The sequence below is a fragment of the Mesoplodon densirostris genome, chromosome 12 (genome assembly GCF_025265405.1).
Source record: "Mesoplodon densirostris isolate mMesDen1 chromosome 12, mMesDen1 primary haplotype, whole genome shotgun sequence".
Lineage (NCBI taxonomy): Eukaryota > Metazoa > Chordata > Mammalia > Artiodactyla > Ziphiidae > Mesoplodon > Mesoplodon densirostris.
In genome coordinates, this window is record NC_082672.1 from 49,847,427 (window position 1) to 49,864,791 (window position 17,365).

Genomic DNA, 17,365 nt, shown 5'->3' on the forward strand with positions numbered 1-17,365 from the left:
GACTGGCCACCAAGCTCCACAAGTTGTGTATGCACGTTAGGGAAACGACATCCTTCCTTTTGTTTCTGTTGAAAAGATGCCATTTGGAAAACTCCTCTAGCTCCAATAAAACTGCATTGCCATGCCACTCTCTCACTTTGTCACACCAAACGTAAAATAGATAGCTAGTGGGAAGCAGCCGCATAGCACAGGGAGATCAGCTCAGTGGTTTGTGGACACCTAGATGGGTGGGATAGGGAGGGTGGGAGGGAGGGAGACGCAAGAGGGAAGAGATATGGGGATATATGTATATGTATAACTGATTCACTTTGTTATAAAGCAGAAACTAACACACATTGTAAAACAATTATACTCAATAAAGATGTAAAAAAAACAAAAACAAAAAAACTGCATTGCCTCATGGCTGAAACCTCCCAGGCATCAGCAATTCTTTTAAAAAATAAAGGAAGATGAATAAGAGGGGAGGGAATCCTGGGAACCTCAATTGAAAAATTATAAAAACAGCTACCACTGAAATCAAGCAAGATGATGAAGTCCCTGGCTGACACGACAACCCATAAAACTTTCATGATTACCTCCACTCTCTCTGTTCTGGGCCAACACACAGGCTTAAAAATATATATTATATATATTGATCTCTTTGATTCAGTTAGAAGTGTATAGATTTGGGTGATTTTCAGATGATCATCTGCCAAATGTCCCACATGTCAATTCATAGCAAACAAAGTAGTAAAGGCATCTTTTCACCTTAACTGTTGGGCAGCCATTCTACTTGCTGTGAGACTGAGGAATAAGAAAGGTTTTAGGGCTGTTAGAAAGGGGAAATCTCAACCAGAAGTCCTCTACAAGGCACAGGGCAGTTGGAGGATGAAGCTGAGTCTCCTCTCCCCCCTCCTCCTCCTTCACATCCTCTTCTTTCACCTCTTCCTTGTCAAACGAATGAGGCTCTTGCACACTTTTATCTTGATAAATGTTTAAATGACTCCTCCACTTCTCCATATGTGCTTCCTTTCTTTTGAATTTGCAATCTTTCCTGCTTGTGTAATTCAGAGAGTGCCAGGTGTAAATCAGTAGATGTTGTAAAACATGAAAAAATACAAATTTCTCACTAAATTCATATTAGCATGAAAATACAATGACAATTCTTATTTTTCAGGAAGGTCAGTTCTCATCTTGTCATGTAACTCTATGGAGGGTAAATTGTGAGGGCGCGTCTTCACTTCTATGGAGCAAAAAGTCCCAGGACAGCCTACTGAATTACATCTAAGAAAAGCTTGGGCTGTTTTCACATGTCTCTAGAATGTTCCAGTCAAGCTGTTGAAATGCTTTTTGCCTGTAAAAAAGGGCTCTGTACATGAGTATTAAGCAGATGACCTTTTAAAGTGAAAAAACAAGCAAAGCAAAAACTCCCCATTAGAGATTTCAGAATTATATGTGCTGTTTGATCTCAATTATTTTCTAAGGTAGATAAAATACTGCAAGAAATATAACCAAAATGTTAATAGTTATTTCCACTTGGGACTGGGATTTTGAACAGTTTTTTCCTTCTTCTCTATATCTTTTTGTACTTTCCCAATTTTTAACAAATTCATGTCTTATTTTTATAAACAGAAACAAACAAACAGCATCCCAAATTATTGCCCTTTAGGGAATGGAGAGGCCTGAGGTGGCTGGAATGTCATATATTTGTTTCTTGGTATGCTAGGGTTCAAATAATTTTTATTTTGGACAGTTTAACATGTGACATGGTGTTGGCTATAGACCTGGCCCTTTCTGGTTGGACCTGAATCTGAAATTAGGAATTAAAGGGAATACATAATCCATTTTTGGTGTGGAGGGGATGAATTAGCGGGAGGAAACCCCTCTTTAGCTAAGGGACATGAGTCTTGTGTCTGTTGTTCCAGCCTCCACAGATGCAAATGGTGGTTTTCTTATTATTATGTATTTATATTAATTTGTATGGAACTTTATAAAACATGACTTGGTAAAGAAAATGTCTCAGCCCCAAGTTATGCCTTTTGGTCATACAAAAGTTATGAAATGAATATAGTGACAATGTTATTATTCTAGAAAAAGTACATGGAACAAAGGGGAGAGGGCACTAGTTCCAGTGATAAAATAAGCTATTGATACAACTGCTAAAATGCAGGTGTTTTGTCTAAAGCCAGGCCTAATTGCTACCTTTTACCCCCAAGAATGGCAGCAAGGGGGCCATGCACATGCTAGGAGCTCAACAAAGATGTATTAGGTTAATAAACACTCCATATTTGCTTTCCACCTGTCTGTCATTTTTGCAAAGAGAACTGTAAATCCAGAAACCCTCCACAATATCATATTTTGTGCTTGGTTTCCTTAATATTCTGAGGATATAAAAATATGGTGTTAAGAACGCCTGTTTTGATGTCAGACCCAGTTAGATTCCTGATTCTACCACTTAATAGCTGTGTGACCTGGGTTGGTTGATTAACTTTTCTGAATCTCAGGTTTCTATGGAAACTGCTTGGGTTTGGCTTTGGCTTCACCTCTTACAAGTTGTGTGACCTACCTAGGCCTCAGTTTGCCCATCTGTAGCATGAAGATAATTAAACACTTACCTCATTTGTTTGTTGGGAGATGAATTGGGGGCATTGAATGAAAAGTGCTTAGCATGCTGCTTGAGTGGGCATATAGCAAGTGCTTGATTAAAGTAGGCTATTAATTTTTTTTTATTATCAGTAGGTATAAGATAAAAAGGTATGTTCTGAGGGATGGCGCATCTAGAGCAAATGTTAGGGACGTTTAAGTAATATCCAGTGAGAACCAATGAGTGGTTATTTTTACATCATTGTCTTAACATTTTCCCTAAGATGAGGCTTTAGATACAATCTGTATCTGAATATCTAGCAGATTTCTTTGGGTATTTTATTGATAATTTCCAAATGTGATAGTTGGCACTGATATTTCTGTGTATAAAGTTTTTCTCCCCTCATTGCAATTGCTACATAAATTTAACAGGAGGTTCAAAACTGGTACTGCTTGAATTTTTTTCTTGTAGGTTTTTAAAAAACTCTTTTTATTTTTTCCCTTATTTTCTGGCTTTTAGCCATACATCTGTTTATAGTTTGCTATCATTTAATCCTCTTTTCTCTTGAGTTGGGACTTGTACATATGTCTTGATTATAAGCAGAAGTGATTTTACCTAATTCTGTATTTGTAATTTTTTTTCTTAAAAAGGGTCCTCAAATTAAATAAGCTTCAAGCTTCGCAAAACCTGGATATATCCCAATTATAAGTTACATTTGTTTTGCAGGTGAAAGACTTGACACATTCAACTTAAAATTGCCTAAAGTGAATGTTATTATGAGAGCATTATAAGACTAAAGATATCTTTATTTTCTTGCTCCAGTTGAGGACTGACTGAATTTTGCTTTGATTCTTCAAGAGAAAGCATCTGTGCTTTCAATAAAAAGATACAAATGTGTAGATTTCATTGAATGGTCAAGATGATAAGTCAGTATCTGGCTTCTTAAGCATATACTAGAATTTCAAATGTATAGAACAGATCAAGAATAGTACTACATTAACATGATGCCTCAAACCTAGATTTTTCAGGCTAAAAGAACTGACCAGGTGTGATTTTGCAGATCCATTTTGTTAATGCATTGTAAATTTCTGCGTTAAGAGAGGAAGGGAGAGTGCAATGTGGTGATCATGAGAATTCTGGAAGGAGAGGAATTGCTATGGTTTTGGAGCAAAGGAGGAGGAGGCCAGAAGGAAATATGTAGGGAATCTAGAGGAAGAGTAGTAATTCCAGAATTAGAAAGTTGCTTACCAATTCAGGAAGTGCTGAATAAGTTAATTTCCAGCAGGCATGGATTCCTGGTCTGTTTCACTGCCACTAACTACTTCTTCACAGAAGATTTCAATTTGAAATAAATTTTTCAACAGGGACACCACTCTTTATTAGCAGCTAAGAATACTAGAGTATGTTGAATGTATTTAGGTTGAAAAATTAGGTTGACTTACATGTGAAAAAAAATTATAGTGGCTTAAACAGTAGGAAAATTTTCTTCCTTTCTTCCTTTCTTCCTTTCTTCCTCTCATATAAGAGAAGTCTAGAGGTATGTAGTACAAGTCTTATATAGAGACTCCATAGTCATCAGGGATCTGAGCTTCATCCAGCTCGTCTTTCTTCTTAGGGTGTAATCTTTCTCCTCATGGTCCAGTATTGCTGCTGCAGCTCCAGCCATCACATTCTCACTCCAGGCAAAGGGATGGAGGAAGCACTAAGTACAGCCTTTTCCTTTAAGGGAACTTACTGGAAATCCCACATGACAATTTTACTTTTATATCATTGGTCAGGTTTTAGCCACATGGCCACACAGCCATAAGAGAGACTAGGAAATATAGTCTTTTATCTGGGCAGCAATGTGATCAGCTAGAAATCAGGGTTTTGTTATTGAGAAAGAAGAAGGAATGGATATGTGTGCAAGTGATACCTCTGCCATGCTACATTTCCCTTTAAACTAAACAATAGTATATGTTGCTATTTTTCTCTAGTGAGAGAAAAGCATTTTATAGGATCCGAATTTGTATTAATGTTCTTGGTGGTGAGCTGGTATTGATCAGAAGTAAATTTAGAAAATGCCAGATTGTGCTTTTCTGGGCACTTCTGGTGCAAAGTGATTCTTGGCAGAGAGGGATATTGAGAGAAGAAAGGAATCATGCTTCTTTCTCAAATATTGTAGCAGTCATGAAATAAAACACTTTGCTAGTCCTTAAGTCTCAAGGAAAATAAAGCTTAGAGTTGTAGACTCGTCTCAAAGCTGTATTAATGCATGATAAATGTTAATGGATGTGTGTGTATGTATGTGTATGTGTATTTAAGACTCAGAGCAGAGAGTGATGTTTGAGATGTAGAATATCTGCCACTGATTGATTAATTTGTGATCTTGGACAAATCATTTAGCCTCTTAGGCCTCAGTTTTCCTTGTCTAGAAAATGAGGAAGTGGCCCAGATATTCACGTATCATTACTGGCTCTAATCTTCTAGAACCTGGATCCTGGGAGGTCCATTTAACCATCTCTCCATTCTCCTATCCATCCACCTGTCCGTCTGTTCACTTGTCCATTCATCCATCTACCTATCAACTATTTTTGATTGTCCCTGGCAGTGGGCTAGAAGCTGTGGATTCAAAAATAAATAAGTTAATGCCTTCATGGAGCTTATAGTCCAGTCTAGGGCATAGGGATTATACCTCTTCTGTCTCTTGTCAGATGGAAATGCCATTGAAGACGCTGTTTTCAACTTCACCTGCCAATGTGCTATATAGAGGTGGTTTTTTACTATCATGTTTGAAATACCTCTGTGTATTTCCTGTACCAAATTTTAATTCTTGCCCTGAGTCATCTCCCCCAGCATAGCTGCTATGGTGCAGAGAAGGCACATTTTAATATTAGCTTAAACAAGATAATCTTAACTGAGGCAGGGCTAATGAAGGGGTTATGGACCACACTGAGAATTCGTGAAAATAATAACAGCTACCACAAGCAGAGCACATACTCTCTGTTAGGTGCTGTGCATTTCTCCTTTAACCTCAAGAAAACCCTGTGGTAGGAGAGGCTAAACAACCTGCCCTAGACCCATGTGATAAGGCAATTGGCCCCAGAGCCAAGGTCCCAGGGACTAGAATTTTCTTAGAAAAGTGCTCATGGAAATAAACACACATTTTTCTGTACACAGTCAAGGAGTACAAGCCTTATCAACACGTTGGTGATGTGTTTAGGAAACCCTGACCTAACTGTATCCTAGTTAAGAAAACATCTGGTGTTGGAAACCCATCATATACCTTCCCAAGCCAAAGATGACCAGTGTGTAGATACTTTCTTTCTCTCTCCCTTTTTTTCTTTTTTTTCTTTTTGGCTGCATCGGGTCTTAGTTGCAGCACTCAGGGTCTTCCTTGAGGCATGTGGGATCTTTCGTTGTGGCGTGGGCTCTTCGTTGTCGTGTGCTGGCTTCTCTCTAGTTGTGGCATGCGGGCTCCAGGGCGTGTGTGCTCTGTCGTTGGGGTGTGCAGGGTCCAGAGTGCATGGGCTCTGTAGTTTGCGGCACGTGGACTCGCTTGTTGAGGCGCACAAGCTCAGTAGTTGTGGCATGTGGGCTTAGTTGCCCCACGGCATGTGGGATCTTAGTTCCCCAACCAGGGATTGAACCCATGTCTCCTGCACTGGAAGATGGATTTTTTACCACTGGACCACCAAGGAAGTCCCTACCAGTGAGTAGATACTTTCTGCATCTGCTTATGAGAAGGGGAGAATCCAGCCTGTGCTGAGGCCGAGTTCTTTGCAAACACACCATGAAAAGCTCACCCAGTGTCATCGGCCAAGTCCGATGTGTGGTCCAGTGGTTCTCAAAGTGTCATCCTTGGACCAGTAACATCACCATCAGCTGGGCTCCTGGTAAAAATGTAAATACTCAGGCCCCACTCCAGATCCACTGAATCAGAACCTGTGTGTTCCCAAGCCCTCCAGCTGATTCTGATGCACGTGATACTCCGAGCAGCACTGTCCAAAAGAACTTTTTGTGCTGATGGAAATTAAAGCAGTTGCCTGGTGCTGTCCTTGGTGCTGCCTGGCTCTGCCCTGGGCCAGGTCCCTTGCTGCCACCTCAATCCTGCCTGAATTTGCACTGCTTGGTTCCTTGCTGTTGCATGTCACCAGTAGCCCTGCTGACTTCTTGACTTGTCACCAGCTCACCCATTTCCTGTCTCTGACCTAGGTTTCTGGGGTTACATGTTATATGACCTCACCCAGCCCAGAATGTTCTTGCCCGGCAGCTTCAGGTTAACTCCTTTGGAATAGGCTAGAGATTTTGGCAAAACAAAACAAACAAAAAAAGTGTTTGTAAATGTTCCCCTTAATTCCTTTAAAATTCATTTACAGAGTGTTGCTCCTTGCAGAGGTCACTTCTGTGAGCCGATTACTACATACAAATCATTTTCTTTTATTATTAGTTCAGAATTGCTCCTACATTAGCTTAGAGTGACCCTTCATATTTCCCATACTATGCAGGGCAAGTCTTATCTCCCCCTTTCTGTAGTGGTAGCAAAAATCCTGTAATGTTACATTTCTGCCAGCCAACCATGATAATTGGGCCTGATTTAGTGTGTTTAAAGTTTAAGGCTTTTAAGGAGACTTTTAATCCTCTTGTTCATTTAAGATAAATTTCTTGTATTTTTCTACAAAAACAAGATCCTCTTTCTAATGTGTTCAGCTTTTAATTTTGTAGGTGCAGATGTATCTTGCTTTAAGCAGACAGTATATAAAAGCCTGGATTTACCTTGCTTCAATCATTAAATAACAACCTTTCATAATTAAACTAAAAGCCAGGAAGAAGTTGTATTGATAAAATAATTTTAAAATTATGATTGAATATTGACCTAAACCACGGTGAATATAGAGAATAATGCATCATGTATTGTTGGGGTGGTAATTGCTGAGAAATTAATTTTAAAATGTTTATAAATAACTCAATGAGTGGTCAAATAAATAATAATTTAAAAAATAGAGCCTAATTACAAAAATCAATTTCCACACTCTTTTTCAGGAATCTGTCTTTTACAAAATGTGAGATATATCTGTAAATGCCATATACATAGTATCTGATTCTGGCCTCAAAACCAGACTGCCCATAGTGAGGCAAGCAGCTGTGTTTGCAGGTCAATTCTGGTATGAATGGGAAGTCCCTTGTTCTGTGTTAGTCGATTGATAAGCTGTATGGTTAATATTGACATTTTATTGGTGTTATGTAGTTTTGGCTCTTAGCCAGGGATTTTGACTAATATAATGATTAATTAGCTTTATGAGGGATGGTAATAGCCAGTTTGAAGCTTTAATACACATTTTCTGGGTGGAAAAAATAATCTATCTTCTTTTAAAGATATAATATAGAACAATAGATAAAGCATTTTTTAATTAAAATGTTTTAAATAAAAAGTTATATAAAAACAGTTTAACATGTACTTAGTTAAAATTGATTTGTCTTGTTTTCTCTTTCTTTAAATGGTTTTTGTTTTATGTAGAGAATCACTGGGACATAAAAGTATAGGTCTGTTTAGGAATGCTCCAGGGTGTCATGTGGCTTCAGGGTAAGAAAACACGTGAGTGTAGACTGGGCTGATAACAGTGGAGGAGCCTTTTGTGGTCTGCCTGCCCGTGCTTCCCACCTTAGGGCAACCTGGTTTGTCCTCAGTTTCTCAAGAGCAGGGACAGGAAGGGGTTACTGGTTAGTAAAATTATTAAAAGGTGTAAACTGTGCCTATGCTTTGAACCTGCTACTCTACTTCTGGGAGTGTTCTTCTTCTAAGGAAGGAATCAAACACACTTAAATATTTAGCTGCAAGTTGGTTGAACACGTCAGTTTGTAACATCATCCAGTTGGAAAGAACCTAAATGACCATCAGAATGGGGATTTGGTTAAGTTAATTAAACCAATATAAAAATTGTTAAAAAAACAAGTTATAGATGGAGGCTTCCAAATTCTTTTTTTCTTAGGCAGGAAAGCTCTTTCTTAAGCAAAAATTTACAAGGGACTCCAAGCATATAAAAGAGGGAAAAGGGGAGCTGCTCCTGTTGAGTCGAGGCATAAGGTCTGGGGCCTCCTCCACATGTCCCTCGCTCCTGCAGGGGCCTTACTCACCTCCATCACATTCTTAAGAAAGCTCCCAAGGATGCTATTTGAGAGAACGTTTTAGATGAAAATTTATTGGCCTGGAAAAATATTCATGGCCTGTTACATTAAAAAGCAAATTTTAAAACAGTATAATTCGAATTTTATAAACAACATGTGTATTTGAATTATGCCCATGTAGGCTGTAATCTGTGGGGGGGGGTGTTTAAGGCAAAGAAAAATGTTTAACAAGAAATATACCAGGTGTTCAAGTTAATTGTTTTTATACTCTAGATGATGTGTATTTTAATTCTTTTTCTTTTTGCTTATCTGTAGCTTTAATTTTTAAATAATGACTATGTACTGGTTTTTTAATAAGAAAATATCTTTGGTTAAAAATATATTAATTTCTAGAAGTCACAGCTTTGGAAAATATAGTATTTGACACTATACAAGTAACTTGTAATGTTTCAAAAGAAGACTTGCATAAGCAGCACTTGGTCTCTGTTCTAGTTATTTCCTGTCACATAATGAGTCACCCTCAAAACTTAAGTTTCTTAAAACAACAGAATTTGATCATTTTATTATCTCTCCCAGTTTCTGGGGGTCAGTGTTTGGGAAGGGCTTTTCTGGGCAGTTCTGGCTCAGGATCTCTTATCGGGTTGCAGTCAGATGCTGGCTGGAGCAACTGGGGTCAGTCAGGCATCACCCTCTTCATATTGATTGAGTCTCTTCGTATGGTCTCTCTGCAAGGGCTAGTTTGGACTCATAGCATGGTGGCCTCAGGGCACTTGGACACCTTGCATGGTGGCTAAAGTTTTCAAGAGAGAGTACCAGTGAACAAAGGAGAAGCTGCATCACCTTTATGGCCTGTGCTTGAATGTCACCTAGAGTGACTTCTACCAGACTTTAGTAGTCCCTAGTCACAAGCCCATCAAGATTCAGGGGGAGGATATAACAGGACAGGATACAGAATTTGTGGGGCTGAATACAAAGTGAAAGTGTAGGGTCTTTTGTTCAAAACATATTAAGAAATTCAAGTCAGTGACAACAGAGCATTAAACCAAGTGTTGAGCCCTTTTAAGTGCAGAGCCTGGTGTGACTGTGTAGGTTGCACCCCCAAGAAGCTATCCCTGGGGAGGGGAGATCAACTTCATCTCTTGATGGGAGGAGGGTCAAGGCCATATTGTAGAAGAGCATGTGAGATGGGAGTTAATGGTGAGACCATCTTTGGAAAATAAAATCTGTCACAGTGTCTATGACTCACCTTCAATTAATTAGATGGCTCACATTTTTACTACCCAGAACTGGAGTAGCCATTAGCTATGCAGGAAGAACTGCTGGCCCTCTCCAGCAATCGGGCTGCCATAGCAGTAACAGGGATGTATTTTAAAACTCTTTGTGCAGAGATACTGGTTGCCTCTCAATAAAGTACAGCAAAAATACCTGTTTTATATCTGTTATGGACTGAATTGTGTCCCCCCCCAAATTCACAAATTGAAGCACTTACCCTCAATATGATTGTGTTTGGTCATAGAGCCTTTAAGGAGGTAATTAAGGTTAAATGAAGTTGTAAGAATGGGCCCTGATCCAATAGGACTGGTGTCCTTATAAGAAGAGGAAGGACTACCAGGAGTGCTCATACAGAGGAAAGGCCATGTGAGCACAGTGAGGAAGCAGCCTTCAGCAAGCCATGAAGAGAGACCTTAGGAGAAACCAAACCTATTGACACTTTGATGTTGGACTTCCAGCCTCCAAAACTGTGAGAAAACAAATTTCTGTTGTTAAGTCACTCAGTCTCTGGTATTTTGTTATAGGAGCGCAGTAGACTAGTATATCTAGGACTTATACATATTTACTTGTTCTTTTCAGAAGTTTCTTTATTAGTCATCTTTAATCCATTGGATATCCCAGATTCTCAGTCAACTTCCAAGGAAAGCCAGATCTAACAGAAAATACCATGTTTTAATTAATGTCCCTTCTTTTTTTTTTTTGGCTGCACCACGAGGCTTGTGAGATCTTAGTTCCCCAACCAGGGATTGAACCCAGGCCCTCAGCAGTGAAAGCACAGAGTCCTAACCACCGGACTGCCAGGGAATTCCCTAATGTCCGTTCTTTAATAATATTCTGATGGGGCCTCCCTGGTGGCGCAGTGGTTGAGAGTCCGCCTGCCGATGCAGGGGATACGGGTTCGTGCCCCGGTCTGGGAGGATCCCATATGCCGCAGAGCGGCTGGGCCAGTGAGCCATGGCCGCTGGGCCTGCGCGTCCAGAGCCTGTGCTCCGCAACGGGGGAGGCCACAACAGTGAGAGGCCCGCGTACCGAAAAAAAAAAAATAATAATAATAATATTCTGATGAATAAAGGCTTTATTATTCATTTTTCCTGGAGTGTTGCTTGTGTTCATTTAATGCTCATGTCTATGGTAATACTGTAGTTCATTCATGGATTTGTATATAAAATAATATTGTTTTCAATCATTGGCGTCAATTATCTGCAGACATGGCTGTGAACAATGACTATCTCCTCATTTCTGTGTATGCCACTCCTCCCCTCAAGAGTGGCATCTATTTCATCTCCCCTTGAATCTGGGCTAGCCTCGTGGTTTGCTTTGGCCAATAGAATGCAGCAGAAATGATGCTGGTGTTGCAGCTTCCACTTTTGCCCTCTTGAAAGATAGCAGGCATGTAACAAAATCTTCCTGTCCTGCTGGAGAACCCCCTCGAAGGGAAAAAGGCTCAGGTGGGGAGCTGTAGGCATGAGGACACTGACTGCCTGAAGGAGTTCCAGAGGAGGGAGAGGGATGGGCTAGGGAACAGGAGGGTGCCAAACAGGAGCCACACCTGCTGGGCCTGGTTGTGTGGCCAAGAAAGACCCAGGGAATGAAGCAAAGGGGTTTCATGATGATGGTTTTAATTGGCTTTGGAGGCTTGTTGATCTGCCTTGGGTTTGACACTTAGCAAGATTGGAGCTGTCAGGGCTTCCCTGGTGGCGCAGTGGTTGAGAGTCCGCCTGCCGATGCAGGGGATGCGGGTTCGTGCCCCAGTCTGGGAAGATCCCACATGCCGCGGAGCGGCTAGGCCCATGAGCCATGGCCGCTGAGCCTGCGCGTCTGGAGCCTGTGCTCTGCTAATGGGAGAGGCCACAACAGTGAGAGGCCCGCATACCGCAAAAAAAAAAAAAAAAAAAAAAAAAAAAAAAAAAAAAAAGATTGGAGCTGTCAGTGTTGGCTGATGTAGGGACCAGCAGGACAACATCCATAATTCCCTCAGATAGTTGCTTGCCCTTGGATCTCTGGTACAGGATACTTTCCGTAGGCACTGGCCCCAGAAAACTGGCTGCTGACACATACTTGCCAAAGCTCTATAGCAGTAGTTACTTCAAACACTGTTGTGTCCTCCCAAAATACGTATGTTGAAGTCACAACCCCTGGTTCCTCAGAATGTGATCATAACTGGAAATAGAGTCAGAGTCAAGCCAGATGTAATTAGTTTAACTGAGGTAATAATGATGGAGGGTGGGTCCCTAATCCAATACGATTGGTGTTCTTATAAAGAGGGGAAATTTGGACACATACACAGGAATAACATTGTGTAAAGATGAAGACATAGATCAGAGAGATGAAGAAACCACGGAATGCTAAAGATTGCCAGCAGACCGCCAGGAGCTAGGAGAGAGGCATGAAACAGAGTATCCTTCATAGCTCTCAGAGGAACCAACAGTGTTGGACACCTTGATTTTGGACATCTAGCCTCCAGAAATGAGACAACACATTTCTATTTTTGAAGCCACACAATCTGTGGTACTTTGTTACAGCAGTCCTAGTAAACTAATACCCATGGGCTTCCCTGGTGGCGCAGTGGTTGAGAGTCCGCCTGCCGATGCAGGGGACACGGGTTCGTGCCCCGGTCTGGGAAGATCACACATGCCGCGGAGCGGCTGGGTCCGTGCGCCATGGCCGCTGAGCCTGCGCATCCGGAGCCTGTGCTCCGCAACGGGAGAGGCCACAGCAGTGAGAGGCCCGCGTACTGCAAAAAAACCCCACAAAAAACAAAAAACAAAAAACAAAAAAAATCCCTAATACCCATGCCAGTGCACCTTACCCTCCTTTCCTCTCATCTCTGCATTTCTGGGTGGATGAACACAGGATAAACTGTGCCCCTGAAGAGGAAGCTGCCAGATGGCCTCACATCTTAATCCAGTTAAAATTAAAATTCTCATTTCCTCAAAAAGTTCTATAAAAGGTGATTTATTATATATTTCAGGCACAAGGAAAAGGAGATAACTTTGATGGGAGGACTACTTTAATGCCTCTGAATTTATACCAAATAGGTTGCTTCCTCTACTTCCTTTGAGAATATGTCCTAAGTTATTCCAGAGTTTACAGAGAGCTAACATTCAGTTGTTTTTCTCAAGAAACCTGATTTAACCTAACTGTATTAGGATTGGCACTTGATTATTCCGATATAATAATTTGCATGATTTTTAGTGCCATAATTGTTGAAAGCTGATATTAGAATCTTAAGAGTGGCATACCTTATTCAGAGATGTTTAGCACCTTATAATAACAATAATATTGGGTGCATTACACAGTAATAATAGAAATTATACTTGCAAAATAGCTGTGGTAATAGAACATTCTGAAATGCAAGAAATAGAAAAAGCACACTGGAAGAGAAAACCGTGTTTTTTTTTTTTTTTTTTTTTTTTTGCTGTACGCGGGCCTCTCACTGCTGTGGCCTCTCCCGTTGCGGAGCACAGGCTCCGGACACACAGGCCCCGCGGCCATGGCTCGCGGGCCCAGCCGCTCCGCGGCATGTGGGACCCTCCGGGATCGGGGCACGAACCCGTGTCCCCTGCATCGGCAGGCGGACTCTCAACCACTGCGCCACCAGGGAGGCCCGAAAACCGTGTTTTATTCACCGCATTTGGCTGTCTGTACGCTAAGGCTGGAAAATAGGAAAGAGCGATGTCTTCCTCAGTGCTGTACTACCCCTGGGCTGCATGATTTAGATCAACCTTTATAATTCTGATTGAAGTGGAGAATTTTCAGTCACTGGATTCAAAAGGGGGTGGCGGAGTGTGGTCATGTTTGAAATACTTTTTGCTCTTTAGTTGGAATAGCATTTTGTAAATGAAAACTGCATTTCTAAAGAAAGCATGGATTTGCTATGACTTAGCCTAATAATTTGTTTTTTTCCAGTTGCGCATAACTTCTTTTTCATAAATTTATTTATTTATTTATTTATTTTTGGCTGTGTTGGGTCTTCGTTGCTGCCTGCGGGCTTTCTCTAGTTGCGGCGAGCGGGGACTACTCTTCGTTGCAGGGTGCGGGCTTCTTACTGCACTGGCTTCTCTTGTTGGGGAGCACGGGCTCTAGGTCCGTGGGCTTCATTAGTTGTGGCATGCGGGCTCAGTTGTGGTACGCGGGCTCAGTAGTGGCTCGTGGGCTCTAGTCCAGTTGCTCATAACTTCTGATTGATAGCTTATTTTAAAAATATGATTGAAAAATATGTTAAGTATATTCCTCTACACTTCACTAATATAATTTTTAGGCCAATTTTAGGCTGAAATTTTAAAGTTTACTCTGCTCTTCTAAGACTTTGATTTATTGATCACATTCAATATATCCAAACTCGCAGAAAGCCATGGTAAAAAATAAACCTGTAAGAAACCTAAGATATTCTTGACTATGTGAACTGACACAACAAATGTTGATTTTGAGTTTTGGATATTTTCTGTATAAGTTAAAAAATTCTGTGAAGTTTTGATTTAGTATTTCTTTTGGCAGCCTAATTACCCTAATTCAGGAATATTCTGCTTAAAACTCTGAAGATTAAACAAAGCCAAGGATGAGCCAGGGCAGCAGAGTTAAAAAAAAAAAGAGTGAATTAACTCTATTGTGTCCAATTCACGAGAATTATTTCAGCCTTGTATATGTTCACATGGAACCTGCCTTTGCTCGCTTCCTTTTAGAAAAGAAAGTTGCTTTTGTTTCTTGCAACTTTTCCCTTTGATTTTGGAACCATTGAACAACAACAACAACAACAAAAAAGCTGGTTTATGGATATCTAGCCTTTTCTAAGGCCTCCTGATATTCTTGGGGTTGTTTCTATCACTCTTTCCCTGGTGGACCAGGAGGTACTATCCAAGGCAAGTGAGTGAAAGCCTCTCCTGCAGGGTCTCAGTATGCCGGGCAAAGACCATTTTCTTGGATCAATTATATCTGAATTCTATGCATCTCCTCCAGTCAACTCTGAAATGACACAAGGAATTTTACCATTCACTGAGAGCCTCATGTCTCAGCTGCAAATGAGAAGCTTGTCAAATAGACATGCACTGAGAGAAAGGAGAGGCTGGGGCAGGATTGGCCTTGGTTCTTATTCATCCTTCTGAAAAGTCAAAGATACTTCACTTTCATGGGTAGGATTTTGGTGACTTCAGTTAGCAGCTTCCTGAAAAGCTGTTTAGGGTTTTGCTGTCACCTCTTGGAACTATAGGCTTTGCTCTATTGCAGTGATTCCCTGCATGTTAATTATTCCCGTTTGTGTCTGAATGTGCCAGCCTTCCTCTGTGTGGTCAAATTATCCCCTTTAACTTCCCCCTCCATTTCTTGGCAGCAGAAAAGTCATTTTTACCAAATCCTTGCTTACCTATAGGGCCGTTTTGCTGAGATAATATATGTGGAAAGTGATTCTTTAAGCTGGAAGGTGCTTTGCTTTCCAGTGTAAAATGGCGATGCTGATAACAGTACTTGTACTCACTGACCCTTACTCCCTCTCCAATAGCACCTTCTTTTCCAAACCAAAGCCTTTTAGGAGCTCTGAGTTACCATTTTTCCTCTTGTGGTTTATGGGAATTCAACATCATGTCGTGGTTAGGAACATGGGCCATGTAGACAGACTCAGTTCAGAGTTCACCACTGTCTCTCAAGCTATGTGACTGAGGATGGATTAATGAGTCTGGTTTTCTCAGCTTTAAATAGGGATACACCCTTGTAGAATGGTTGAGAGGAGTAAATGAATATTGCGAGGTGAAGCACTTAGCATAGTGCCAGGAGCGAAGTAATTAGCTTTCATTGCTTTCTGGAAGTATTTGGTATTCTGCTATTCTAACGGATTTTGTGCAAAGTCAGCAGAAAGGAGCTGCTTCTCATAGCTTGATTAATTGCAAAATCTCTCCCATCCTACTCTTCTTCCTATGTTCCATTTCACCTGGAATGTGAATGTGTATTCATTAAATGAACAGAGAATGGTTTTATTAGAAATTTTTTTAGAACACTGTACTGGTATATACTTTTTAAAGAAATCATGGAATAATGTTAATAATTTTCTTTTTCAAGTCCAGAATTCAGATACCTGAGAACTCTTTCCCTGGCTTCCAATCCTGATGAAGTTGGTGGGGGGTAAGGTTTTTTGAGATGGTTCCTGTAGGCAGTGGCTATTTGTCAGTCCCTCCCTGCAGGCCACCGTTCTGCCAGGACATGGCTGGGTTCCTCTGAGCAGCATATAGGTTGCTGGGGAGAGGCTGTGGACATGGTGCTTTGTGATATACATGCTCCAGCATCTCCTTCTTGGACATCCATTCCCACTGGGCAGAGAGTAAGAAGGTCCATCATGATTTCTGACCGGTATTTCATTATTTGTATATTAACATTTGGTGTGGTGTGAGGTTAGAAATTCATGTCATAAGTGACCATTTGAAAAAGACTTCTAACTCTAAAATTTGAAAAATTCTGCTTTCTTGGGAGGTAGCTACACACTGATGCTTCTGATATCAGTGGTATTTTTAACAATGTTTATTGACTCTGCTAATCTCATTTCATCATTTTGTTACAGATTGATGTTCTCAAAGCAGATCTGGAAAGTGCAGAATGGAAAGTTTTGGAAAATCTTATTCTGGAAGATGTCCTTGAACAAATTGGACAGCTCATCTTTGAGATCCATCTCCACTGGCCCGGGTTTGAGGTCAGTGGCAGTGACAGCAGTGTTGTGCGGTTCTGGTACAGCCTCCTTAAAGAGTTAGAAATACAGGATTTCAGGCTTTTTCACAGTTACAAAGATTTATCTAAACCTCAGCTATTCCTGAAGAAAGATATTTTCAATGCGAGTAGCTGTTATACTCTGAGTTGGGTGAATACAAGATGGAAATAGGATGCAGGAGCTCATCAAGAACTCAAGGAAATATTTGCAGCATGGATCATGTCCATGATTCTAGTTATTCTGGTTTACTTGTCCAGTCTCCCACTAGCCTGTGACCTGCTTGAGGCCGGGATTGTGTTATCGCCTTTGTGGTACATGTAGCCTGGCATCTCGCACAGGGTAGGGGAACAGTTAACACTTGTTGAGGGGATGGACACAGGAGTGCCACACTAGTCAACCTCCATCTGCCCAAACCCAGGCTCTTTGCCTGTCTGCCTCTGACAGAGTGGGGGATGCTTGTCCTCCTTCATTTCAGCTTGGAAGATAATCCCACACTTATCTCAGTTTTCCCTAAAATTAATTATGTATCTGTAATCCATGAATTTACCACCATGAAAAAGAAATTATATCACGTTTCTGTTTTTACTGGGTTGATGAGATCCTTAAATGTGTAGCCTGCTGTTTAAAATAGGGCCTTTCATTTGATGTTAACTCATTTCTTCCTAGGATTTTCTTGTTCACTGTGTCAATAACATTCTTTACAGCCTTGTAAATTTCAAATATTCCTCCTCAGTTTT

The 17,365-nt window shown here is 40.8% G+C and overlaps 1 protein-coding gene across 1 annotated transcript in view; it reads left to right on the forward strand.

Annotated features, from left to right (window-relative positions):
• Positions 1 to 16,799, forward strand: part of METTL24 (methyltransferase like 24) — a 106,938-nt gene extending 90,139 nt beyond the window's left edge. The window contains exon 5 of the mRNA XM_060115333.1: positions 16,485 to 16,799. Coding sequence (XP_059971316.1) covers positions 16,485 to 16,799 — 315 coding nt within the window. The remainder of the gene's footprint in view (positions 1 to 16,484) is intronic.
• Positions 16,800 to 17,365: the final 566 nt, after the last annotated feature.